The 26307-nt window shown below is 48.0% G+C and overlaps 1 protein-coding gene across 1 annotated transcript in view; it reads right to left on the bottom strand.

Annotated features, from left to right (window-relative positions):
- CCDC9B (coiled-coil domain containing 9B) overlaps positions 1-26307 on the bottom strand; it is a 60799-nt gene that overhangs the window by 14869 nt on the left and 19623 nt on the right. The window contains exons 7-12 of the mRNA XM_067295275.1: positions 18948-19097; positions 9596-9670; positions 6125-6309; positions 4662-4723; positions 4090-4143; positions 3290-3395 (exon numbers count right to left, since the gene is read on the bottom strand). Of these exons, the coding sequence (XP_067151376.1) occupies positions 3290-3395; positions 4090-4143; positions 4662-4723; positions 6125-6309; positions 9596-9670; positions 18948-19097 (632 nt within the window). The remainder of the gene's footprint in view (positions 1-3289; positions 3396-4089; positions 4144-4661; positions 4724-6124; positions 6310-9595; positions 9671-18947; positions 19098-26307) is intronic.

Raw genomic sequence — 26307 nt, 5'->3', positions numbered from 1 at the left:
AAGTGCTGATGCCCAGGTACAACCCTACTCAGATTGAAATGATGTCCCTTGCTGCCAGTGGAGAGCAGTGACCAACCCAAACTCTGGAGCAGAAGAGGCAAACAGAGACCACAGTGGGAAGAAACTCCAAGGGCTGCTGCTGCTGGGCAGCTCAATGAGAGCTGTCATACAGTGCTCCAAGCTGGCCAGTTGGCGGCTGAGAGGCACTCTGTACAAAACATTAATCCCAGCCCAACTTTATTTCCTTGAATTTCTGCCATAAGACAGCTAGCCAAGACATTCCTCCTGAGCATGGCTCTGAGTGTGCAGTGTAGGAGAAAGAAATGTCTCAAGACCCTGTTAGGATTTCTGGAAACCAGTCAGCACCTGCCTGTCAAAAACATGGTTCAGGGTGTAAGTCAGCCTTCACTGAGGAGGAGGAGAGATGATGGAGAGAAGGGAGTAGATGGCCTCTCAGCTCTTCCCCAGGGCCCAACCTGGGCAAAGACAGAGCCTGAGGCAGGACCTGACTGCGGGCATTTGGCCTGCGGGTCGTGGTGAGCAGAGCAGAGCACAACATGATCCATCCGTCCGCTCTGCCTATAAAAGGGAAGCAAACAAACTCTTTGTTCATTCCAAGAAGCCGCTCAAAATCAACACTGCTCTTTTGTTTACAGTGTACTCCCGATACACATTTAACTAACCTACAACATCTAAATTGTAGGGCTAAAATGTTCACAGAGCAGAAAAAAAGGCCTGCATTAGGATTAAACTTTATTAAAGATTAAACACTGAAAAGGCATGAGGCTTCTAATGTCATTAGGTCATTCTAACATCATCATATTATCTGAAATCTTTCCTTCTAGTCTGCTGCTCGGGAGCAAGGACAAGGCAGGCAAGACGTGGGCCACATCCAGAGACCTTAGCTCACCGATCCCATGCCCTACACACCTGATGCTCCCAGAAGGACCCAGAGGCACATCCCAGCTCTTGCTGTGGGACAAGCTGGGCTGGCCAATGGTTGAAGATGTGACCAGACATGACCAGACTAGATATAACCAGAATAAACCAGACATCGCACCACTTGAAACGCCTGGGGAAACCCCTTCTGTGCCTTCCTACCTACCCAGGCCCCAAAGAGCAGCCACTGCCAGCCCTGAGAAGCCTTGTGTTCATGACAAACACAACTGTTTCAAAAGCCAAAATGTTACCACCACCGAACCTGCACAGGCAAGTGTCCCAAACCCTTGACCCCTGCAGCCTTTGGTGGCGTTTCTGGTGTAAGTGCTGTGCACTCACTCTAGTTCCTAGCACCAACCTTCATCCATGGTCCTAGCAAACAGCATGGGACCCTGGTTGAACGAGCCATGAGCTGAGCTGTGGATTTCCCACACCCCCTTTCCATCCGCACATTTTCTCCCACTCCAAAAAGCTTTCAAGTAAGGCAGTCAGAAAAACAAAAGACTCAAGTAAGAAGGAAAGAAAAAGGAATAAAATGATCTCTGCAGTGGGTATAACTCATATTCCCAGCAAACACAGGCAGGGAAACGACAATTTGCTTGTTTTGTGCAGTTTCTCCCTGCCCTTGGGAGCACTGAGCACATCTCCCACTGTGAGACACAGTCTGCTCAGCAACAGTAAGCTGTCCTGTGACCCCCCTTCTCAGCATGGATGGGATGGCACTAGACGTGCGTTTATTTTAAAGGAACAGATGGATCAAAGTCCCCCCCCCACCCAGAAGGAAAAAAAGGTGTCTCAGGAAACAGCGTTCTGCGTGCAATCACTGCCTTTTCATGGTCTTGAACAGCAATGTTCAGGCTGCAGGCTGATGCCTTCTAACGGACTCGCGAAAGGTAACAACACAAAGCAAAGCTATTGCCATTTCCATCCTGCACATCCTCTGGGGACTGCTGTAATTCCCTAGTGCTGCAGTTGGCAGCTGGGGGAGAGCAAGCTAGAGCAGAGCTCATCACCTTTTCTTTTCAAAGCACGTGTTATTGGGGATTGAGCTGAAGACTGGAAAGAGGTTGAATGTAACCTATAAATAAAGCTAACTTAGTTATTTGCATGCTCTTGATGCTCTTCTTCAACAATTTATCAGAATGAAATTAAAATTAAAAAACTGTGATTAACTGACGGGGCTTAGGAACACAGCAGATGACCCACTTTGATGTTATAAGTAGATTCCCAATCCACAGTGTAACTAGCTGAGAGTTATAGCTGCTCAGGTATACTTATTTTCTCAAAGCACAACCACTAATAAGAAAAGCAACATTAAAAAACCCAGCCATGCTTCATATAGTGCACATCAGACCTACTACCGTCCTGACACTGCAGCCTCCTGCATGCACAGACCCTGCCTAACACACTCTGTTTTAATTTCAGCCAAGGAACAGCAAACAGCACCAGCTGACCTCCAACCATCTAATTCATTCTGGGCGATGCTGTGAGTATCCCTGTGAAGTGTATATCTGTTTATGCCTCTATTTAACTGCATGGTCCTAACTGACCGGGATGGTTGAAGAATGCTAACATTAAGAGCTACTGGAACAATTTTGTATTCTTGGTAAATTAAGAGGCTTGGGGTATCTAATCAACGCTGCATCCTTTTGTTGCCTGCTAAAGGGCATGGCAGCACTGTGAAGATGATCACTGTTATTAAACTGTTAGATAGTGTGGCTCCAGGAACCTGGAGTCTGCACTGAAATTTAATTATGGAGAGCAGCAAGGGTAGGGGACCCCTGGGAGGATGTGGGCGAACCTGTAAAATGCACTTATTTTTAGTGACATTCTGAAATTACTTCTGTGAAAATAACTGTATTGCTGTGTGCTACCCACAGCTGGCAGGAATAGGCCTTGTTCCTCCCTGCCTTTTTAGGGGTCTTTAAGAAGGGTTGTTTTTTTGAGTGTTAGTGAGTCCCTGGGGACTTAAAGGAAAGCTATCTCTACCACACTACCAGTCCTAATTACTCTTGGTTCAGCTGCAAACTCTCTTTGGAGCCAGCTCCCCCATACCAGCAGTGCCTGGAGGTCAGACAAAATGTGTTCAAAAAGCTTCCTGGGGCATGTGGCAGGGTAAACCAGATCCAGTCCCCGAGTAACCCCGACCCCCCCCGGGCTGTTCTGCAGTGGGTCAGTGCAGTGGCAATGCACCCTGCAGGTGCCACAAAGTCCTACCAGCCATGCTCCCAGCCAGCACAGGCTTATCTGAGGGGAGGTCATCTGTCCTCTTCACCCTCAAGCAAGGAATGAGCCCCAGAAATGCATGGCACAACTGCTGGTTAAGTGCCTCTGCTGCCAGCCTCCTTACCTTCTGGCTCTGCCGGTCAGTCTGTCCTTTCCTCTGGCTCGGCTGCTCACAGCGGGTACTGCTCTGGGACCAGGATCGCTCACATTCACGCTGTGCTGTCCTCCACCTAGAAGTCAGGTTGGAAAGGCCATGCAGGAGCAGGCAGAGCTGGCTGATGGACCACTGAAGGGGCCAGCATCTTTTATCACTGGAAAGTATCCTGGGAGGGGGAACTCTCTGAAGCTGTAGGAATACTGTATATATATTTTCTACAGCGGTAAATATAAAGGGAAGATTTAAGGGTGTTTCTTCTGCATTTTTAATTCTGAATTCTAACTATAATAGTAAATCCCATTCCTTGGATAGAGTCTCCCCCGTGATGTTCACGGGACATCTCTTACTGTAGAGCTTGCTGTCTGCTCTGCTTTCCAACTCTTTCCCCACTTGCTCCCTCCAGTTTTTTCCAATCTCTCCAGTTCCTTTGCATGTCCCTCAGGAAACTGCCATTTCTGTTTCAGCTCAACAATACTCGGTTATCATGCTGTCCACAAAAGATCCTTCTGGAAGTGCCAAACCCATTACCGAAAGAAGGAAGGAATAAGGATATGAGAGAGAACTGTTGGGCCAACGTGGCTGGAAGTGCAAATGAATTCAGGTTGACCAGCTCGAGGGTTTGTGAGATCTCCTTATATATTATGTCCCTAAAAGGCACTCCAAATTTGAGAAGCTGTGAGAGTGCCTGGAAAGAGTTGTCTCTGTGAGAGTGTATGGGAGACTCTGACACTTAGCAGGGTGATGCGGCAGTCCTGTTGTTTACTCACCTCTTCCTTCGGGAGGAAAGGACCTGTGCTGGAATCTCCTCGAGTTTCTTCCCCCTAAAAGGACAAAGCAAAGCATGCACGGAAGTGAGTGGGGTTCAGCAGTGGATGTGCAGCAGAGAGCCTGGTGTTCAAATAGGGTGACACAAGGGAAAGCTTTGTTCTGCCAGTCCATTTCCTGAGAAACAGGAGTCATAATGGACTTATGTGAGTAAAGAAGCCAGCACATGCCACAGGGATCAGAGATGATGTGCTCTGGAATAGGATTGCCTCTCAAACCAGTGTTTGGGAAAGGAGGCAGGGCTGAGCCTCCGTGTTGTGTTGTACGAGGTTACAGAAACCGTGCCACTGCTCTCCCTGGGAAGGTAAAAAGCACTAGCACCCATATGCTCAAATCCCATCCCCTGAGCACTCTTCAAAGCAGAGGGGGCTGAGACCCCAGCACTGCGCTCAGAGGCATTTGCCCAGGAAAGCAGAGTTTCGCAGCTGACAGCCACGACAGCTGCTGTGGCACTCGGATTCGCCCCATCAGCATTCACTAGCATCAGGACAGAATCTAGGTGTCCCTTGCCAACCTTTCTTATTGCTGGGATTATCCAAGGCTGGCTCCCCATCCTTAACAAAGTCCTCTTCAAACCTGCAGGTTAAAAACAGGCATTGTCAGACCTGACCGTTCTCCTCCAGCGTGCAAAAGCGTGGGCAGGAGACCTCGAGACGCTGCAGGCTCCAGCCATCGGCTCTTCTGCACCTGCTCACTGGCAAACGTGTGCGGGTTTATCAGCAGGAGCTGAAACCACATGCACTAACCAGGAGAAATGAGGCTGTGAGGCAATTCTACCCCAAAGGAGAACCTCTAAAACCTTTGCATCAGTACCCACCTTTTTTTTTTTATTTTATTCTATGAACATCTATGAAGCCTATAGATGTCTGTAGTGTAACTGTATAAAGCCCAAATGAAGCTTCACAAGCTTCTAAAGACAACCTGAAGTAGCTTCAGGACTTGTCAACTCAGATCAGACCAGTGGATCAAACTCGCTGGGTTGGTATCTTATCCTGCTTGCTCATATTATTGCTGTTCTCTTAAAGATGGATATATGGGGTAACAGTAGGGTTTGGAGTTGTCTTGCCAGCGACATTCAGCACCCACTGAAGTCAATTCACCTTCAATTATTGGGGTCTCAGTGACTAAAAATCTCTGTATTTAGTCTCATTCTTCAGCCAAAAGATTGTCCCATCCATCTGTCCTGTACAAACTCTTTTAGCCAGAGGGTCTTATCAGCAAACCTAGGTAATGTCCGCTAACTCCACACCCTATCAAAACCCTATCCTGCTGCAGGCACTAAGCCATTCTCCAAAGCTGTCTGGCCAGTGTGACCCAGATGGACAAGTACGGCTAAAAGGACAGCGTTTAAAGCATAGAGGTGCCAGACACCATTGAGAGCTCTCCCACATTACTGTCCCCAGCACTTCCCATGTATCGTAAAGGTGGACCTTTGAAGTGACCCCCTAGCACTGCAGTGCCCGAAAGGGCTGAGTTTATGAGGTCAGGAGGATGTAAGTAAGTTGGCCCTGCCTGAGACTGAAAAGGAGAAACCTTCTCTGTGAGAAAAGCTGTGGAGTAGCTACATGAGTTTGTCCAGCCCTCCCTCTAGAAGAGTGCCTGCACTCTCTTGCCATGGGACTTGTCCATGTGGAGAGGAGGACCCTCCAAGTACAGACTGAGCGCTGGTTCGCACTCCGCTCCCTTGCTCCCTCTGAGTCCCTGTAGGACCAAAGGCAGGCAGTCCTTGTCAGCACAAAATATCTCCTATCAAGATAGGAGACCTCATGTTAGAAAGAACAGACGAGGATAGCTCTGATATCTGGTCCCACTGAGAAATATGGTCAGGAGGAGAAAGAAACAGTGATACAGATTTGGTCAGGGAGAAGCAGATGACAGCATGGGATTTGATCAGCAATGCACATCTGCACAGGAGCCCATTGCTGGCTTCAGATGGCCTATTGCAGACAAACCACCCCAGGGCGGTTGAGGACCTACATGTGCTCTGACTTCTCCACATCCCAAGCCCGTCGCCACTCGCCCTTCGCGTTCTTGTGACGTGCCAGTCGCTCCAGGTCGATCTGATCTCGCTCCCTCTTCCAGCGTATATACTCTGAGCGCTCCCGTCCGGTCATGGGGAAACTCAGGTCTCCAGGGCTTTTCTGGGCTGACTTCCCACCCTCCTAGTAGGGACAAAAGAGCTGTTTGTTAATGCAGTAGTGCCGGTCTGAAAATGCCTGAATTCAGTGTACTTTGTACTGTCACCACCAGAAATGCTCAATAATATTTGAAGTCACCTTGGAGGAAGGTTGGGTTCTCTCTCTGTGAAATGATGCACGCACAGAAGGGCTCTACTTTACCCATAGCCTAAATACGCTGTCCCAGGGCTGATAACATTTTCTTGATTTTACAGAAAGAGAAACTGAGGAAGGAAGAAGCTATATGGCTTGCTTGGGGCTGCATCATAAGTCCACGACCAAATCATAAGTAGCAACCATTCCTTTCCAGGGATATTCAAAAATGATAACAATAACTAGTGGCAATGTATTTTCGAATAGTTGTTCCACTTCTTCCAGACTAACGTAGATAGCATTACACTTCTAATGCTTAAAATTCCTCCCACCTAAAATCCTGGATTTTGCCATCTGGATATATTGCTGTTGCCTTATTGAGATGAGGCTTTACCACTATTTCTGTGACCTGAACTGCAATGTTTCTTCAGTTCCTGTGACAACAAATAACCTCCTGATCTGGAGAGCAGCTGCCATGGGATGTAACTTTTCCTTCTAGATATTTAGTACCTGATTACATGTGCTTAAAAAACATGCCGCTGTAATTCTGTGTGCAAATGGCCAAAGCCATGTGCTTCCCTGCTTGATTCACCCCACATATACTTGCAGTTGTAACTGCAGGCATAAATTTAGGCAGCAGGCTTTCACTTCTTGTGTTCCCACTTGCCTGAAGGTTTTAAAACCAAAACTTCTCAGTTTTTCCTGGAAAAGGCACTCTGCCAAGGCCTACTTAGGGCATATAGTTAGTTCCCAGAGTACTTGCAACATTTCTCAACAGAGTTTCAGAGAGGTTGAACATAGAGGTTGCATAGAAGATGCACTGGGCTGATAAATACCCACTCGAAGACTTTGGGACACCTAAATCAAGGCTATGCCTATGAGCTTCATCACACTGACAGAGCTGAGGAGGAAGACAGAATTTGTGACCACCAGGCATTCACGGGAGCCTACAGTCAGAGGGCTGGGGCCAGCCCCATGCCAGGGGCACACAGTATTGCGAGCACCAAGGGCACATGTTGCAGCGGCAACCTCGGAGTGATGGGGCTCTTCACCTTCACTGCTTTCAGCTTCTTGGTTTATCACTCCAACTCCTGATAGACTGGTTAAGAGCTGCTGCTGTTCGAGAACTTCAAAGCTGAATGAAGAGACAGCTCAGAGCTGATGGAGCGCATGAAGAGGGAGATGAGGGTAACACAGCCATCAGGTTAACGGACTCTGGTAGAACCAGGAGCCAGCTGGCCAAGGTGTGTTGTCAAGTAATGCAGCATAGCAAATAGCTTAGTAGAGAGCGGAGTCCCGGGGTGTTAATTACCAGTGGATAATTGATCGCTTCATAAACGTGCCCTTCCATGCCAGCCACCCCCACCCCTTCCCCAAATGGGAATTAATTTCAGCGTTACACTGCCAATCAAAGCAAAGCAGCAGGGAAGGAGAGACTGAAAGCCCTGTTGCCAAGGAGACCCACCCGCGTGGGCCAGAGGCAGGGCAGCAGTAATTGCTCCCCCATTCGTTAGCCGGCAGGAGCTGGGGGGCCGGAGACCACATCCCCAAGAAGGAAGAGACGGGGGTCTGCAAAGAGGCAGGGAATACAAACTAGGTGCTCCCGCCAGGGCAAAGTGAAGGCAAGTGCTGGTCCTGCTATGCCAGCTGTCTGTGGGTAGAGGTGCAGGCTCAGAGATGCTCCCCACCACTGCCAGCCCCACGGCACAGCAAGGCTGGGGTGCCAGCCCAGCACTCAGGCGGTAGGTGCCATGTGCAGCAGGCATATGTCCTTGGCCCACCAAGCGCACCGCTGGAGCCAGCTGTCTGCCCTGAATACGCCCCCCACCTTGGGTAGCGACTGCTGGTCATGCCACGATGAGTCCTGACACGTGCCGAGAGGAAAGCAGGCAAGACCTGGGTAACCCATGGCTAGCTAAACCCTTGGCTGGGTTCAGCCTCCGGAGTCGGGGGGGAAAGGATGAGCCCTGGGCCATCACCACGACCCTTAGCAAAGGGAAAGCCAAGAGCAGGAGAAAGACCGAGGCTGGGCTGCATGCAGACAGCGCAGATCTCTCCAGGAGATTGCGCTCTCTCGCGGGGAGATGGGGACATAGCTGTGGTGCCTGCTGAGTGGGGGTAGCTGTTGCCTGGTGGGGGGCTCATCTCCATTGGGGTGCAGCTGCGGTGAGCCAGACCACAAGGCCGTTTGTGTTGCCCTGCTCTGCTCTGGGGGGCTCATCTAGCATTCATGTTTAAGAGCCCATCTGCATCCTCCTAATGAATCGCACTAGGGTAGGGCTATTCAATTTGTGCTCCATTAATTAAGAGTGTCTGCTGGCTCAGGGGAGCCAGCATGTTCTCCAGGGTTTGCATTAAATAGTCAGTGGGAAGGCCCGTGCTTTAATTTATCTCCATCCTACCCAGCTTCTCCTGAAGTGAGGAGCTATAGCTAATGTGGCCTGAGCCTTTCAACCCACCAGCAAATGTTTTTGGGTGAGAAAACAGCTAGGGCTGTGCTATTTGCCACGTGGGTGAGTGTGTTTCTTGACATCCCCACTGCTGGGCTAGGGACTTAAGGAGCCAAGTCAAGGCATGAAGGGCAGGTACATGCTGCCAAGGCTGGCTTTCCAGCCCTGCTTTGCTTTGAGTATGTTAGTCGCTCAGCAAAGCCTTGGATGAGAAGATGGATGAATGCTGGTGACCATGACAGAGCGCGTTGCTACTTGCTTTAGCAATGATGCAACTCCTACTGATGGGCAGGCACATCCTGCAGGTTTCCTCTTCCAAGACCCCACCACACAAGGTGAAGGTAATGTAGCATAGAGAAAATTCCCGCCCTGATGGAGGGGAAAAAGATGCTAAACCAATCAAGTCTTTCCTGTCTCTGAACTCTAGCTTATAAACAAAGTTGCCCCCACTTTGCAGAGGCTGGGATGGTTGCACAGCTTGGGGAAAATGGGAGGAAAGAGGGGAGAGCATAAGTGAGGCAACCAGGGAGAAGACCCATGCACCAGCCAGTACTGCAGGAATTAGCCAAACTTCAATTAGACATGATCCTTACAACAGCTAAGCACCCAAACCCCCATGAATTTTTAGGTAGTTTTGGCTGTCATCCCTCTGACACCCATGCTCCCCACAGTGTGAGGTGGCCCCATCCCCTGTGCCAGCCCCCCAAAGGGACGTCAGCCCCGCTCACCTTCCGGCTGTGATCGCTCTCTGGACCCCTGTCGCTCTCTGATCTCCTCTTCTCTGCCGTTCTCCTCTCCTCCGCCTGCAAGAGCATAACCACAGGAATTATTTCAAGGATTAAGCGAGGACTCTTGACTGGGGAGTCAGTGCCCATCCCATGGCCCATCAGGAGGTGCAAGAGCTGCCCAGAAAAGGTCAGCAAGAGTGGAGAGATTGGTTCCCAGTGTCCTGAGTCAAATTGATATGGAAAAAAAGAGGCCAGAAAGCAAGGGATGTAAGGAGAAAAGCCAGAAAAAGGAGTGTATTCCCACAGGTCCCTCCACCTCCACAAGCCAGAGGCAGAGCGCTGACATATAATGGTCTCCTTGGTTTCAAAGGCAGATGTAATTTTAGACACCTTTGCAGATTTGGGCCGAAGGCCCAGCTTACGATTCAGCTATACAGCAGCTGGGAGCTGCCTAAGATGTAGCTAACCCATCCCCGCTAAAGGCGGGAGGAATTTTTGTCCCTATAAAACACCACGCTGTTCCATCCCCACTTCCACCGGCCTTAGTTGTGCTGCAACCACATCGGCAGCATCTGCTCTAGTGTTGATATTCCCCTGCCTGGCAGAAGGTGAAAATTAGCCTCTCTCTGTCTTAATGAGCTACAGATACTAAATAGGAGGCATATGACAGCTCAAGCAGTTCTCTGCCCCTATGTGGGACTGATCATACTGGCACAGATGCAGCCCTGGCCGAGGCTGGGCTGGGGTCATGGTAGGTCTTAGCAAAACACATTCTGCAGCCCATCAAGATCTTCTAAGACAGGCTTTCTGCCTCAGTTAGTAATATCACGGGGGATGCCACAGGGAGGGTTGCTCCCCATTGCAACGCCAGAATAAGACTGCTGTCGAGCCCCTCTGTCTGCCCCCTGCTCAGGGCAGAGGGGTTGGCGCTTAGCGTCTGTCTCAGCGAGCAGCTCCCGCTCCCATCCGGACGCTGCCATAGCATGTGACGTCGCGGCATGGCGGCTCCCTGTTCTGTAACCGTACATGGGAGTCCTGGGGCCGCCTCGTGCAAACAATGGGACGGGGGTGGGAGCGCATGCGGGGCTGAGCTTATCGAGCCCCTGCTTGCACAGCCAGGCAAAACAGAAGCACAAAGAGGAAACGTGCAGCGCAAAACTGCCAGCTCAGCCGTTTGAGAAAGCGTGAGTGCTGGGAGGTCCAACCTGAGCTGGAAACAGGACTTTTATTCCAGCTATTTGCCAGCCCTCAATTTAGGATGCTGGAGATTTGGGATACCAGCAGCAGCCCCCATGTCCCAGGGCACCTGGGCCACCCTGCAGCCTGTTCCCGCGTTCCCCTCGGAGGCATGCAGGGGCGAGCTGTGGTCTGGACGAACTCTCCTTAGAGCAGCGGGCAGGCGTTTTTGGGGCGATGCACATACGCTAAATCTGAAGCCCATGGGAATCATAATCGTATGGCTCGGGGACACTGTGCTCAGCACGCGGCAACCTTGCTGGTCTTGCTGGTGTAGGAGCAGTACAGGCAGACGCTCGTGTAAGCATATGCTGGGACATTGCCTGGGGAAGATATTAGCTACATTGTCCCAGGATTTCTCAGCACAGATTTGGGAAAAAATTCAAAGAAGAGTCTGCACCCAGAGAAGCCATTCCAGGTTTTGCAATGGGCTGGGACACGGTGAAAGACAGTAGAGGGTATTCATTTAACAAGGTTGCTGTGAATACTTATATAATCAAAAATACTCCAGGCTCAAAGTCAACTCCTTTGTAAAGCTCAATTTGAAGAGTCTAGAAGCTGGGGATCCAACTGGGCTCTGCAGCCCCAAACTGAGACCTCATGTTTACAGTGAGATTAAAACAGCAGAAACTTGGCTTATTTGGGGAGCAAGGTGCAGATGGATGTTCAGCTTTTGGAGCAGCTCTAAGAGCAACTGGCTGTTTTAGGAAGAGCGCAAAGGAGCCAGCTACCGCAGAAGAGCTGGAGCCGCTCTGTTCCTGCAGGAAAGCCTTGTGTGGGAGGAGAAGAGGAGCACTGACAGCCTAGGAAATGCCAGAGACAGCTCCAAACTGCTGGGGAAACCGAGGCAGGGAGCTGCGAGCCTGCGCTTCGATGCACACCGCGTGTCCCCAGGACACCATGCCACTCTCCATCCTTTTACAACCCCGCAGGCAAAGCCAGGCTGCCTTTCTCCTTAGCCTGTTTCTATTCCGGGGGACATGTTGAAAATGGAGAGAATCAAAAAGAAAAAAAAGAAATCTGTTTCTCTTCACCAGGGAAGCGGGTTTGAGCTATGCAGTTAAGAAAACACGGTTAGCTTTGTTTTCGCGCTGGCTCAGGAGCAGATTTTCGCATTTGCTCCGCGCTGCCCCGGATTTGCTGTTAGCGTGTTACGACACACCCAGACCACAGGGAGGCAAAACATGTTTTTCTCCTCCTTCCTCCTCTCCACCCCCAGAATTATGAAATATGACAATGGCATTATCATCTCGCACTTTAGCTGTTCCTGCACACCAGGGGAAGGGATTGGAGGAGGGAGCAAAAGCCCGAAGGAGACTGGGACGAGTCCATTTGTTAATCCCGAGGTTTTTGCAAGGTTTTCTCAATTTCTCGGCCACAGAACGGGCTTGGGCCGGAGCCTGCTGTTAACTAGGATGCAGCCCCAGGATCTCAGCTGCTCTCTGACACTGGGTTGGCCCAAGCTCCCGATGCACATACGCCCGGCTCACGTTAACGTGTAAGGGTGACGGTGCTGATGCCGTGTTAAGCACTGGTTTGGACCAACACACCTCCAAGCCAAACGTTTAGACAGGCTTCGAGGTCTCTGGGCTATGTCACTGTGTTCTTATTTTAAAAATAAGGGCCAATAGATGTGCTTAATTAATCTTCTGGTACCCACCTCTCTGAGCACATGTGGGTACCAACATCAGCCCTCCTTCTGCAGCAGGAGCTTTTCCAAAGAGCTTGGAGCTGGTTTTCCAGTGCTCAGCAATCCCACTGGGCAGGATTTTTTTAAAACTCACTCGGTACAGGAGACGATATTTTTTTCCCAAGTCTTTTGAAAAATCTGCCTACTAATTGGGATGCCTGAAGTGAGCTGAAGGCTTTTCAGACACCCGTTGCCTATCTCCCTTCCCATCTGCAGCGTAAAAGCAAAGCATTTCTCCTGCCGCAAGGACTCCGGTTTCCCTTCCCTGCGAGTGTGGGGGGCCGAGTCATCTGCATACGGCCCGGGAAAGCAGCTTTTGTGCCTCTCGACTGCAAACAGTCATTTTTGATAAGTCATCCTGGGAAACTCTGTTAATAAAACGACAACTTAAAAGCCCCGAAGCAATATCAACTGCCCATTTAAAAGACGATTTGCAACCAGCTAATTAACCATTGTGCTCCGCTGGCCCTGGGCTGCCAGCTCACAGCACTCATGTATTAATGACCCTGAAATGCTGCCAGAGCATGGAGTGGCTTTTTAGGAGAATGGGTGCTTGGCATTGGGCATTATCCCTGGCTCTGCTTGCATAGAAAGCCCTGGTGCAGGCAGATTTAGGGTGAGCCAGGCAGAGATGGGATGAAAGGATCCAGATGTGGCATCTCCAGGCCAGCTATGCACTGTTGGGGGCGGGGTGGGGGTGGGGGGTCAGGTAGTTGCACCAGTAGAGCAATGTGCTCAGGCTCATTTCTTCTGTGAAGAGAGAGAGAGGATAAATGGTCCCCCCAGACCCTTGCATTAACGTGATTATCTCCTGTTCGCATCCCCATGCAGCGCTGTTCCCTGACGTATGGCTCTGCCCCCTGGGATGCAAATTCCCGACATCCCTAAAACAAGGAGGAACAGCTTGGTCTTTGGTTAAGGAGACTATAAGGCAAAGAAGATTTATGGGAGAGGTTCACCTCATCTCTAACTCTAGATAGTCCATGTGGTTGCTGTTGCCTCCTGAAGTGGGGGAATCCAGCAGGTTGGGGAAAGATCCAGATAGCCACATGGGACAGCAAAATGTTTGCAGGGAACATAAATCTCCTCCTAATGTACAGCCTGTGCTGCCAGCCTTGAGATTGGAGAGCAGCATCCCACAGCAGCTGGAGGCCAGAAAAGAGCAATGTGTCTCGCCATCTCCCAGCTGGGTACCAGAGCCCCGGAGCCAGCTACAGCCCTTTCTGGGCATCGAAACAAAGGCTGAGTAGTGCCTCCCTCTGTCATGAGAAATCATCTTTCAATGCATGGAAAAGCAGAGTTCAAGACGCCTGGGTAACATAAGGTACTGAGGCTGTTTTGCAAAAGAAAAATGTGAAAATAGCTTTTTGTCTTGCATTTCCTCTTTGGCAGCCTCCCCCACCGCTGCAGACTGCGAGCTGTGATGTGGTCTGGGGCTGACAGTGTGGTGTTAGCCAGAAGCACCACGGGTAGCAAGAATGGGAGTCTTTTTTTCTTCTTCTTCTTCTTTTCATTGAATTTTTTCTTGAATAAAAATAGGGGAAAATGTGGAATAATGAGGATGCTCTTCATATGCTTTCACAGAGTAAATTTGGCAAGCGTGGGGAAGAGGAACTAGATTTGACAGCAGCCAGGGTGATGGATGTGATCCTCTCCCAGGCACCACAGGCATCCGTGGGAGGGACAGCACAAATAATCCAGAATGAGCAGGGAACCAGCTGGGGCATGGTGGGGGGGGATGGCAAAGGATTGACTGCATCCGGGTGATGGGAGAGCTCGAAAACTAATCCTTGTTGGACTGAATTGGGGTCTCAGCTCAGGTCCTAACAAACGGCTACTCGGATGACAACGTTGATGCCCCACCAAGCTCTCACAGTAGCTGATCTATCTGGGAATAAAAGTGAAGTTTCTCTTCTGGATTAAGAACTAATTACAGGATAGAAAACAAAAGGTGGAAAGAAAAGGCTGGCTTCCACAGTAGAAGGTTACCGGAGGAGTGCCACTGGAAAATGGGCTGCTCAACATGTTCATAAATGGGCTTGAAGAGGAGCAGACAAGAGAGATGACAGTTTGCTGATGATATACTAAATCATCCAGGGCAAACAACATAATTTGCCAGGAAAGAGCTGCAAAAGATCTCTTGACATTGAATGCCTGCATCGTAAAATTTTAGATGAAATTCAATATCAATAATACAAAAGAGTTAGCATGGGGGAAAAATGACCCTTCTTATTAAGTACACGTGGTGATGAGGTCTGAACGATGATTACCACTCAGGAATGAAATCTTGGTGTTATTGTGACAGGTTCTCTGAAAATGTTAGTTCAGTTCTTTACAAAACAAGAAAAGCAAAATTGTTAGAAGAATAGAGAACAAGCCAGAAGCACCATTATATCACTGAATATGTCCATAATGAGCCCACATCTTGAGTACCCTGTACAGTTCCGGTCCTCTTGTATTAAAAGGATATTGGAAAAGTAAAAAAGGTACAGCAAGGGCAAGGAGAATGATCAAAAATACAGTCACTTGCATGCCAGACATGACTAACTAGAGCACAACTCGCAAGCCTGCAAAAGAGATGGCTGAAGGGAGATGTGAGACGGGTCGACGAAATCATATGCTTTGGGAAAGTGAAGAGGGGATGGTCTCTTCACTGCTTCCCATGATGCAGAAGCAGAAAGGGAGTTATCTGGTAACAAGTTTGAAGAAGAAGAAGGGAAGTGTGTTTCCAAACAACATGTAACTTAACAGCGTGGCTCCCACCAGAGGATTTTGTGGGGGATAAAGTTTAGAAGGAGTCAAAAAAAATGCTCTCCTCCATCCTACGCGGCAGCGCGGCCCCCAGAGACCCCTCGCCGTAGTGCTGGGGGGCTTGGCATTGCTCACACACTTGTCACTACAGCTAGGAAGGCAGAAGCACACTATAACCCTGTCTAACTGGGGAGGAACTGGAGCCCTGAAACACAAAGACGCAGGGCTGCCAGGGTTTGTGGGTGCTGCAATCCTGCGCTGGCAGGATTTGGGTACTCAGGGAGCACACAGAGCCCTCCAGCTCCCTGAGCGGCACCCAAAACACAGCATCATCCCATCTGACTACACCAGCATTTTCCTCTGAATTTTCTGGCAAGCCACTTGCCTGCCCTAGGCCTCTGTTTCCAAAATGGTTTAGTGTATTCAACATCCCTGTAACACACTCGGAGGTCTGCAGGCCAAAATTATTTAATAAAGGTTTTATATATTTTTGTATTTCTAACTCTGATCTACTCTCTGCACTGCAGAGTCTCCCAGTGCCTCTTGGAGACACGCATGGCTCTGAGGCAGAGTAGGTGAGACAGACTTGTTGGAGTTCTATTTCTCAAGCCTGACCACTACGAGGAAATGGAAGCACTTGTTTAAAATGATAAGTCTTAACTCAGCTTAGAAACAGCTGAAGTGACAGGCTGGGCCAGACCAAATCTCCCTGCACTCAACCAGCCCAAGTTGGCACTATGTGTGACATGCCAACGTGACCTGTCACTTTAGGCCCCATCTGCTTCTGTCACTGATCCTGGGAAAAGCTTGACCAAGTGCTGATGGAAGAAACTAGCCTTGGCCTTCTGGCTTGGAGAGGTGACTGTGAAACCCTTCCATTTAACCCTTTCACAGCCACATCCCTTGAACCACATGGGAGCTGTTTGCATGCTGGTTTCTGGGCTGGCCATTACTTTTTAGCATGATCTTGGTACTGCCCTGTCTGTTGTAGCTGCCTGTTGTCTGAAGTTATACAGTTAAAATTGTATGAAGAAGGTATGTTCATTATCTGGGGCTGGAACAGGACCCGATCAGCACAGGGAAATCACTGGGAAAAGGGAAATCTCCTGAGCTCAGCTGGAATCTGAGATATATCTAACTAGTAACAAGTACTGGAAACTAGAGTTTCAAAAATATGGCTTTATATCTCTTGCTAAATTATAAGAGGAATCCAAATAACAGCAACAAATATTCCCACAAAAAAAGGCATATTAAGGCGGCTCTGTGGGCTCCTCCATCTCCTGGCCCTGTGAGGCATGCTCAGCGGCAAACTCTGTGCTTGCTCCCTGCCTCCAGTGTGGGCCAGGAGAGCGTGTGGTCCTGAAAGTAGCCTGCAAAGCACCCTGCAAAACTCTTATTCTGCTCTCTGTGACCTTCTGAGAGGCTGGGAGAGGTATGCTTCAAGGCTCAATAAGAGAAAGCAGAGGCTCGTTTTTTGTGACAGCAAGAAGTGTGATGCTGCCATCAAATGGATCTCACCCGCAACTTTACTCCAAGACCACTGGTGAGCCAGGCTCTCAGTCCAGCCAGAAGGCCAGCTGACCAAGCAACATTAATCTTTCTTTTCAGTCTTAAATAATGCTGAGGGTATGCACTGCTCCTTTGTAGAGTTGTTCAATAGTTAGACTTGTATCAAACTTCTGTGGCTCTCCTGGGCACCTGATAGAGATTCTTCTCTTGCTCAGCCAAGCCTTGATGGCACCAAGCAACTGTGCAATCCCTCTCCCAGCAGATGTCAGCACCCGCAAGCCATCGTGCAGCACCCCTGGGCCTCCCTCACAGCCTGGCATTGCCAGCAGAATGTCTGAACTTTAGTCCTACCCCTTGCCAACTGTGTGACTGGATTTGGATTAAGGGAAAACGAAACAAAAAAAAAAATCAAAGACTTAAAATGAACTTTGGTATCTAAGGAGGAGCAGCACTGAGTTGTTTACATTCCTGGGGATTATCAGGATTAGTTCTAGCCTGTGGCTCGAGGGACGAGGAAAGGAGAGATGACAGAGCTACATAAGCACTTTGCACTGCCATACTGAGGTAACTGGGTTTGTTAGGGATGAACCCATAAATGAATGAGCTTAAATGAATGGCAGCTCAGTGGGACCTGAAAGTAGCAGCAACAAGACCCAAGATGTCAAGCTGTGCTGAATCATCAAAATCTAATCTGCCAGGCATTGGGGACATCACACCCTCTTCACCAATCTACAGCTCCAAGCATCTTCAACGGTTCATGTAAAAATGTGTGAGCAGACATGGCTTTAAGCTAGTGCAGCTGTAGGCCTGCTCCCATATATACTCTGTGTCTAGGCACCTTGAGGGCAGTATGAGCATGGAGTTACCAAACACCATATATAATACAGAAATGTGAAATCTCAGCCTCTAATTCCATATTCCATGCTAAAAGTATATCAGATATTACCTTTTCCAGGACTGTACATACATTTTTAAAACAAGGCTCGGGATCTGAGGCCAAAATATAGGCAATCCTCCTGCTGCTGTCTCCTTGCACAGTCCCAGCTTTGATGGCCTCCAAGCTAAGTGTTTGAACAAGCCCAGCAAGAGCAGCGGTGGAGAGGGTCGCCCTGCACATCACGGGGTTACATTTGGCAGCGCTGGCTAAACTATCAGGAATAGCTACAGCCTAAGCATGGTCAGGTCACCCCCCTTCCCACAATTGTGTCTAGATGTACCTGTGATGCCTCAACTGAACCAGGTGACAGCTGCTGTGTGAACCTCTGGGGGATAGGTATTTCACTAGTGGCTTGATTGGCTGCCTGAAATGAGGTTTATGGCATTCAAAGAAGTGCTTGGGAGGCATGAGAAAGGAGCTCATGGGCTTTCAGAGCATACTTAAACTCTGGTGAGGAGGAGAAGCCGAAGACTAACGTGGGCAGCTAGCAGATGCTTGGCTGCCATCCCAGAGAGGGTGCCGCACAGGTCTCCCGGCGTTCCTGGGTGTGTTTGGCAGCTTCAGTAAGTGTTGTTTTCCTTTGCAGTCTTTCCTGACCCTGTTTGCTGCAGGCATTCTTACTTATCTGTGCAAACTCTCAAATAGGAAAATATCACATGCCTCTGCGTGTGTAAAGAGGAAGGTATTTGCACTGAAGTATTTGAAATATGTTTCAAAGATCAACAAGGTTCAGCCAACTCATTCAGCAGGTTATGGCCAGGCACTGCGGGAGCTGGGTTTAGAAGCAGACTTTGCCTTGCTCTGTTAACTTGTAAGTTGTGCAGTGTGTCTTGAGGACAGGGCTCCTGGCCCACAATCGACTGTATGGCCCAAAGAGAAGGTGGTAGGAGACATCTGTGAGATTCATGCCACATATCCCACAACACCAGTGCCAGTTCACCAATCTCACCACAATAGCATCTGATACTTCTTAGGGGCACAGTACGTTTAAGAGGCTGCTAGCTATAGCTAGGATCACAGCAAAGGGAAAGGGGATTGTAGCCTTTTCTCTTTCAGAGTGATGGAAGCCAGAGTTTTAGGATGACAGGTCCCACGCTATTAATAAATATTCTCTTCCAATGCCCTGTTGTTGTGCTAGCTCCTAATCTGTCCCCATGGCCCTTCCCATGCCAGCAAAACTAGTACATGCTGCTGGCACTTTGCAATTCAGCCATTTGCAGTGCACTTACTTTTTCCTTGTTATCCATGGTGATGGCGATCTGCATCCGTCTCCCCCGGCGGAAAGCCACCAAGTGATTCGTCTCTTCTTCGCTCAGCTCTGGCACCCTGCCTGGACCAGTGAAGCACTCAGTGCGTTTCTCACTGACTATCCGCTTGCCCTGGAAAGGACAGGATGAGCTTAACGACAGCTCTGCTAGCCCTATGCAATGCCCTCCCTAGGACAGTGGCCAGCAAATTGCAAAGGATTTTGGACCAGCAGAACAAAAATATTGGCCAGATAGTCAGGCTTCTGGGCTGGTAAAGCTGCCACCCTAGATAGTTTAAGGTTAATACAAAGTTACATAAACAAATTTAACTGAGTGCATACTAGTAGGTAGTGGGGGATTTCCCCTGTTCAGATGCTTTGCAGCATGAGAACTGATAGACATTTTTCTTTTGTGTAAGTAAGTGAGCTACCTTGCATTTGTGCCTTTTGACACAAATATGACAGTGTGCTCTCACCAACCAATGTGTCCCAATAAAAGGTAAGGCTACATTGGAGCATAAATCTAGTGGGTGAAAGAGAAGGGAAGGGCCTTGCACACAAACCATTTCCCACCCTGCAGTGTATTAACACTTGATAATTTACAGTCTTCATAATCATTGTGCGTCATATTTCTGGAATGATTTATTCAGCAGTAGAACAGTTTAGAAAGCTGATATATAAACTCCTTGAACAAGGGCAGTTTACCACTGTCAGATATTATTTCCAGCTGTCTGTACCAGTTCATGTCTTTACTGCATCCATTTACATCTGGTTCTTATTTTGCTAATTACTTTGTAGCTGGCTGAGCTCCTGCCAGTGCCCTCAGCCGTCAGTTCCACAAAATGAGTACATCTTTTGTACAAAAATACTTACTTTTTCTCATTTAAAAGTATCATCTTTCAGCTCTATCATGAGCCTTTTTGTTCTTGCCTTACAGGGAAATGAGAGACTTCATAAGTCATCTCGGTCTTTACTCTGATCTTTTTCTTTTCTCTTCATCTGTATGACTCCTCAGCTCATCTTTATCAGGGATGAGCAAATCTCAGAAGTTTCCCTTTCTAGAGGATTGTACATTTTCTTCTGTTTTTCTCCCTGGACTTCCACACGTATCAGAGTTTTGATTGCAAAGGAGCTCAAAATCTCAAAGTAAGCTTCAGTGAAAATAGGGAACTCTTCATAGCTACGAATTTGGTTTCAAAAACAAACACCCCACACTGAACTCAGATTTGTGTGGAAGTCTTGCAAGCATCAGTGAATTTGCCATGACATATGATATCAAGATGTCTTCCATTAGCCTCATCTTCATTTGGCTCTGCCAGAAGTGCAGATGTTAGCACGGAGGGAGCCTTAGCATAGACAGCCTCCGTCAGCAAGACTTTTTTTTATCGCTCATCCAGTTATCGAGCTTCCTAACACATGATAAATGTTTTAGGAGGTAGTGGAGTATTTCCAGCACCAGACCTACAGTCTCTTGTTTATTCTGGTTTCACATCTGTATAATTTCGCTGTCTCAGCAGAGGTTGTTCTTGAGTTACTGCAATGCATGCAAGAGGAGCAGTGGGTCCCTGCACTGCCATTGGTTCTGGCATCCAGAGCTGTGTGGACATGGTGGGAATTTTTTTATAAATTCCCTCGGGTATGTAGAGCTCTGGTTTCAGGTTCCAGCTGTAGCTTCTAATAAGTTTTGTTGCCCTTAGTAGGACCTTTGCTATTTCTGCTGTTCTTGAAATAAGTGAAGCCACATGTTGCATTCAAAGTAAGGATTTGCTGCCAACCTGATTAATGCCATTCTAGTACTTTCTGTGTTTTTCTTTCTGTTTGTGTCAATGCAGCCTCCTACTTTGACTGCTGCCGTGGACTGAGCAGACAGCTTCTGTGAGCCATTCCCAGAGACATCAAGATCCTTTTACTGAGAGAGTAAAAGCTGATAGTCAAGAGAATAAGAAATCACCTTAATAAGAAGTAAACCTGACTTCTACTACAGCCAGATATTTAGCTTCACTTTTATCTGCAGACAGGATATATGTCCTGGAGAAGTTCCCATACCAATAAACTCTGTGAGCTGTTTTAAAGGTCTTAGTCTACCTATCTATCTTGAGAAGGACATAATTTTATTAGAGCTGGGGCATAGCCAAAAAGTTTTAAGTTAGTTCTGAATCTAAATTGCTCTGAAATTGTAGCTATCAAATTCAGCCTTTACCTTCCGTACATTAATAGGGCATACTATACTGTCTTTAACTATACATCTCACTGTGGTCACAAAATCAAAAGTGGTTGCATTACTGCAGCTTAATAAGTCACTGCCTGATTACTAAATTAAAGTAAGAACTGGTTGAAGATGTGAAGGTTGATGGCAGCCTTGGCTGCAGTGACCAGGAGCCAGTGGATTTTAGGATCCTGAGAGCAGTGAGGAAGACAAACAGCAGACTAGGGACTGCTGCTCAGGAGAGCATATTTTGGCTTGTTCAGGGAGCTAGTAGACAGAATCCCACAGAAAACCTTCTTGAAAGGCAAAGGAGCTCAGGGACCTCATTGATCTTTGTGGATACCCCCCTCCAAGCACAAGAACAGTTCTTATTGCTATGCAAGAAAATGAGCAGGCGTGGAAGGAGGCCAGCTTGGCCAAGCAGGGAGCTCCTGGCTGAACTCAAATGCAAAAAGGGAGTGTATGGGTGGTGGAAACAGACAGGCTACCAAGGAAGAACATAGAAGCATCACCTGGGTATGCAGGGATGGAGTTAGGAAAGCCAGAGCTCAGCTGGAGTTGAAACTGGTGAGAGGTGTGAAGACCAGAAAGAAGGACTTTTATAGGTACGTCAGCAGCAAAAGGCAAACCAGGAAAGATGTTGGCCTGCTGCTGAATGAGGTGGGCAACCTAGTGACAAAGGGCACGGAAAAGATTGAGGTACTCTATGCTTTCTTTGCCTTGGCCTTTTATTGGAAAGGTCTGCTTTCTACCTTCCAAGTCCCTGACCTAGAGGCAGAGTCTGGGTAATGCTTCACTCTCTCACAATATGGAAAGATTGAGTTAGGGACCATTTAAATGAAGTAAGGAGATGGGACTAGCCAGGCTGCATCCAAGGCTGCTGAGGATGCTGGCCAACATTGCTTTGAGGCCACTCCCTATCTACTGCCTAACATCTTCATCACTGACCAGGGTGATAGGACAGATTACGCCTTCATCAAGTTCACTGGTGACACCAAGCTGAGTGGAGTGGCTGGAGGGGTGGTCCTGCCATTCAGAGGGACCTTGACAAGGCAGAGAAAGTTCAACAAAAACAAATACTAAGTCCTGCACCTGGGGCAAAAGAGCCCCATGCATCAGTATGGGCAGAGGACCGACTCACTTGGAAGCAGCTCTGCAGAAAAGTATTTTGGGAGTCTGATAGTCAACAATTTCAACATGTGTAAGCACTGCATCTTAGAAGAGATGAAGGCTAATCACTCACTTGGCTGCATTAGCATGAGGGTAGCTGGCAGGTTGATGAAAGTTAATTTTTCCCCCTCTCTTTGGGCTGTATTTGAAATATTGTGTTCAGTTCCCCTCCACCCCAATACGAGAAAGGTATTGACAAATTGGGAGGAGTCTAGTGGAGGGCCACCAAGACAGTCAGGCGGCTGGAACACAGGATGCATGAGGAGAGGTTGCATTTGTTAAATCTGGCAAAGAGAAGGCTAAGAGAGGACCTAATTGCAGCCTTTCTCCATCTAAAGGGGGGTTATGAAGAAGACAGAGCTTGATTCTTCTCAGAGGTGCACTGCAAAAGGCCAAGAGGTAATGGACACAAGTTGCCACAAGGGAGAGTATGACACAATGAGGGTAGTCAAACACTTAAAAACAGGTGCTGAGAAAAGCTGTGAAATCTCCATCACTGGAGATTTTTCAGAACTTGACTCAACACTGCCCTTTGAATTCAGTCCTGCTTTGAGCTGAGGGGTTGGACTAGACAACCTCCAGAGGTCCCATCCCACCTCAATTATTTTATGATTCTATAACTGTGCCCAAGCTCTTAGCCTGCCTCTACTTTGGAGTAAAACCCACTAGCTTAGACCACCGTGTCATCACTATGTACTTTACTAGATTAGGAGAGTGTACTTAGATCTTGGCTTCTAACTGGCACCTGCTTCTGAATTACTAAGCCATACCATGTCCAAAGGTAATACATTTCCCTAGTCAGAACTACTGGCCAATCTGAATACAAGATGTTGTAAAATTAAAAAATATTTAAAAATCCGGTTTATTTTCTACCATTCGTGTATTTTATTTCTAAATTTCACCAGAATTGGAGACTGGAATTAGAATGGCCAGCATGGGATTCCTGTTTGCAGTCAAAGAAACCAATGTGGTTTTTCTTTATGCCAGTGCAAATCAATTAATGGACGTGGGCAGGAGAAAAATTAACCTTTTGAATAGACTATCGTGGTCTCATATTTCAGACCACGGCACTGGGCTGGATATTTCTAAGATGCAAATCTCTCCTGCGTCCCCTTTGGGTTCAGTGGGCAATGTCTGTGGCCACAAGGCAATTCTCTGGTCTCATTTGCGTTGCCAGTTATGGCGAGGGAATCCAGCAGCTCTTCATCATGCAAACAGTCCCCACAAAGGATAATATTCTCCCACCATCAGAGCAAAGCTCTTGGGAACCACAGGGATGACTCTCTCAAGTTCGACCCTCTGTACAGGGCTGGTCCTGCATGACTGTAATATATTTTGGGAAGAGCTGAGAACTGCTGACATCCTCTGAAGGCAGCTGGACATGTTAAGCCTTGCAGAGTAGGCTCTTAACTACTTACTGTCCTGTGTCCCTGCTCTGTTTCTTGAATGATTCAGAGGCTGAAAATACAGGCTGACTCTATTTGGGAACCACTAAATCACCGGAGCCTGGTAGTTACTTTGGTGCTGAAGCTGTGCCTCACCTTTGTTCTTCAATGGTTATTATTCCCAGGAAACGTCTTTGCTCCGGGGTAGTCCTGAATTTCCTGGGATATTCAAGGTAATGCAGTTTGGCTCCTTTAAACCCTGGGCAGGCACGCATAATAATCCTAGGCTGTACTGACGACGTTAATTAATGAACTGCAGAGTTGGGCTGCCCTGCCCTAAACAAAGCACCAATATAAGGTGGTTGGCATCTTTGCCAATCTTTTTTATTATTAAGAAAGTAAATCCAGTGATGGCTTAGCAGGGTAATAGCAAGCCATTAATCCATAACTTCTACACCAAATATTAATTCTAGCTTAAGTCAATAGCTGCTCCCTAGAGCTCTTCACCAGCCTGTGTTTAGGCAGTGACTTTTAGACAAATAACGTCACCACAAATGACTCTTGCCAGGGAGGCCCAGTGCTGGGAGCATATATTTGGAAGATGGCTTCATTGCTTACTATCTGAGAAAGTCCTTCCCAAGGAAAAACATAGGCTCTGAGTGCAAGTGCCAGCAAAGCTGCTCCCTGCAGAAAGTCAAAGATGCCTGAAAACTAGGGTGGAGGACTTCATATACAACTGCCATGAAGAGGATTAAAGCCCCAAAGTGCATTACTGGATTTACAGGGCGGCAGCACATATCTAGGGCCATTAGATGTTAAAAGCCCCAGTAGGAAGCCTGAGCTTATTGGCAAAGCAATTAAACCCTGCAGTTTATTGGGCAGATGGCAGGGAAGACTGAAAGACTGATCCAGGAAATGCCTATTTAGTAGAGTTGTGATAACTAGGCAGATACAGGATGGGGAGACCACCAGATTTCCTAGGAAATACCCTCTCCCGCTCCCTCTCCATATTGCTTTTGGCTAAGATGAGTCACCTGAAGGCACGTTCTGCTTAATCTGCCGACACAGATCTTCTTTTGCTCCTATAATATTTTAAGAATATCATCGATTTCCTAGCTCACTCATCCCACTTTGGGAAAGCCTGGCCTGTGGTGGGCTGGCTCCAAAAGCGAGGGATGTCAGGTGGGAAGATCCCCCATGCAGAGCCAAGGGCAGAGAGCCTGGCTCAAATGGCAGGCAGCACCTCGCAGAGCCCCCTCTTCCCCTCCACCCGGCCTTGCCTTGCCTTCACCTCATGAGATTGGAGGCCCCCAACACTAGCTACCTAGCCGCAGTCAGACAAAACCACGTTGCTTCCTGTGCAGCAGCTCAGTCAGAAGCTGTAAATTGAGCCTTGCCTGGCTTATTTCTGAGGCATGGCCCAGGTTGCAGATGAAGTGTGAAAAATGCCCATCTGAGAAGGAGTGTCAAACTGAAAAAAAAACCCAAAACGCGGGGAACAGAAGTAAAACCCTGAACATGTGGCCAGCTTAGGCAACTGTCCAGCTGCTTTTCCTCTGGGGCTTCTCCCTTTACAGTGTTTTGCGATAGTTAGATTTGAATGCACATGGTTTTCTGCCCAGCCCAGCTACTCTGCTGCTTGAACCTAGCAACGGCCGTAAGAGGTACGGTGCTATGACATGTGAAATAGGCCTCTTTAGTCATCCCAGTGTCACTGAGCAAGTCTCTCCAGGGACTCCTTGCTCACTAGGAGGCTGAAGCAAATTATCCACCCTCTCTTTTGTCTTCAGCAGCCCAGGGGATGCTTTAACAGGGCAGTAGCAGCCAATAAGCTTGTACAAACACAGTTTTGCCCCAAATCCTACTGTCTTTTTCCTTCTCACTCATTAGAATCACATGCTCTCCCTGCTCATCCATTTAAAGTACTATATTTACAATGTGATGTAGCTGCTAGGGCTTGGTGCTAATGCAAGTCCCCACATAGGACTTGAATTCTCAGCTATAGATTAGGGAAAGGGCTCCAGGGTACCCAGCCTGCCTGTGAGAGTCACTTGGGCTGCAAACGTAATTGCTTCAAGTATAAGTCCACCATGTAGAGCTATGCGGCCATGAGAAGCTTGAGAGGGGAACTGCAAAGATTTCCTTGATAAATGAAATGAGGATGGGTAGGTTTCTAGCTAGGTACTTGCTATTCTAAGAAAAGTGGTGGTTTTTTTCTTTCATATCGGGAGGTGGCTTGATGGTGCTGGAATGTGATTTCTTTTGACGGGGGGTGTTTGCGCTACTGGTAGTATAGCTGGAATGAAGGAAATGAGAAGCCTCAGTCCCTTTCTCTTGAAAAATAATTCTGAAAGGTGCTTTATTTCCTAAATGATTCACTTGCTTCAAGGTAACATTTAATGGCTGTATAATGGTGCAGTGATTGTGGCCTATTTCTTCGCAGGAAAAAAAAAAGGGTAACTAGGTCAGGGAGAAACAGGCGTGAAAGGGTATTTGAGGTACAAAATCAGAAAAGTATTTCCAGGCTGCCTCAGAGTGAGCAATGGCTCTCTGCCTTTCGCTCACAGCCAAGGTTTTCAGCA

The sequence above is a fragment of the Apteryx mantelli genome, chromosome 4, assembly GCF_036417845.1.
Source record: "Apteryx mantelli isolate bAptMan1 chromosome 4, bAptMan1.hap1, whole genome shotgun sequence".
Taxonomy (NCBI): Eukaryota; Metazoa; Chordata; class Aves; order Apterygiformes; family Apterygidae; genus Apteryx; species Apteryx mantelli.
This window is presented reverse-complemented; position numbering and strand designations above follow the sequence as displayed.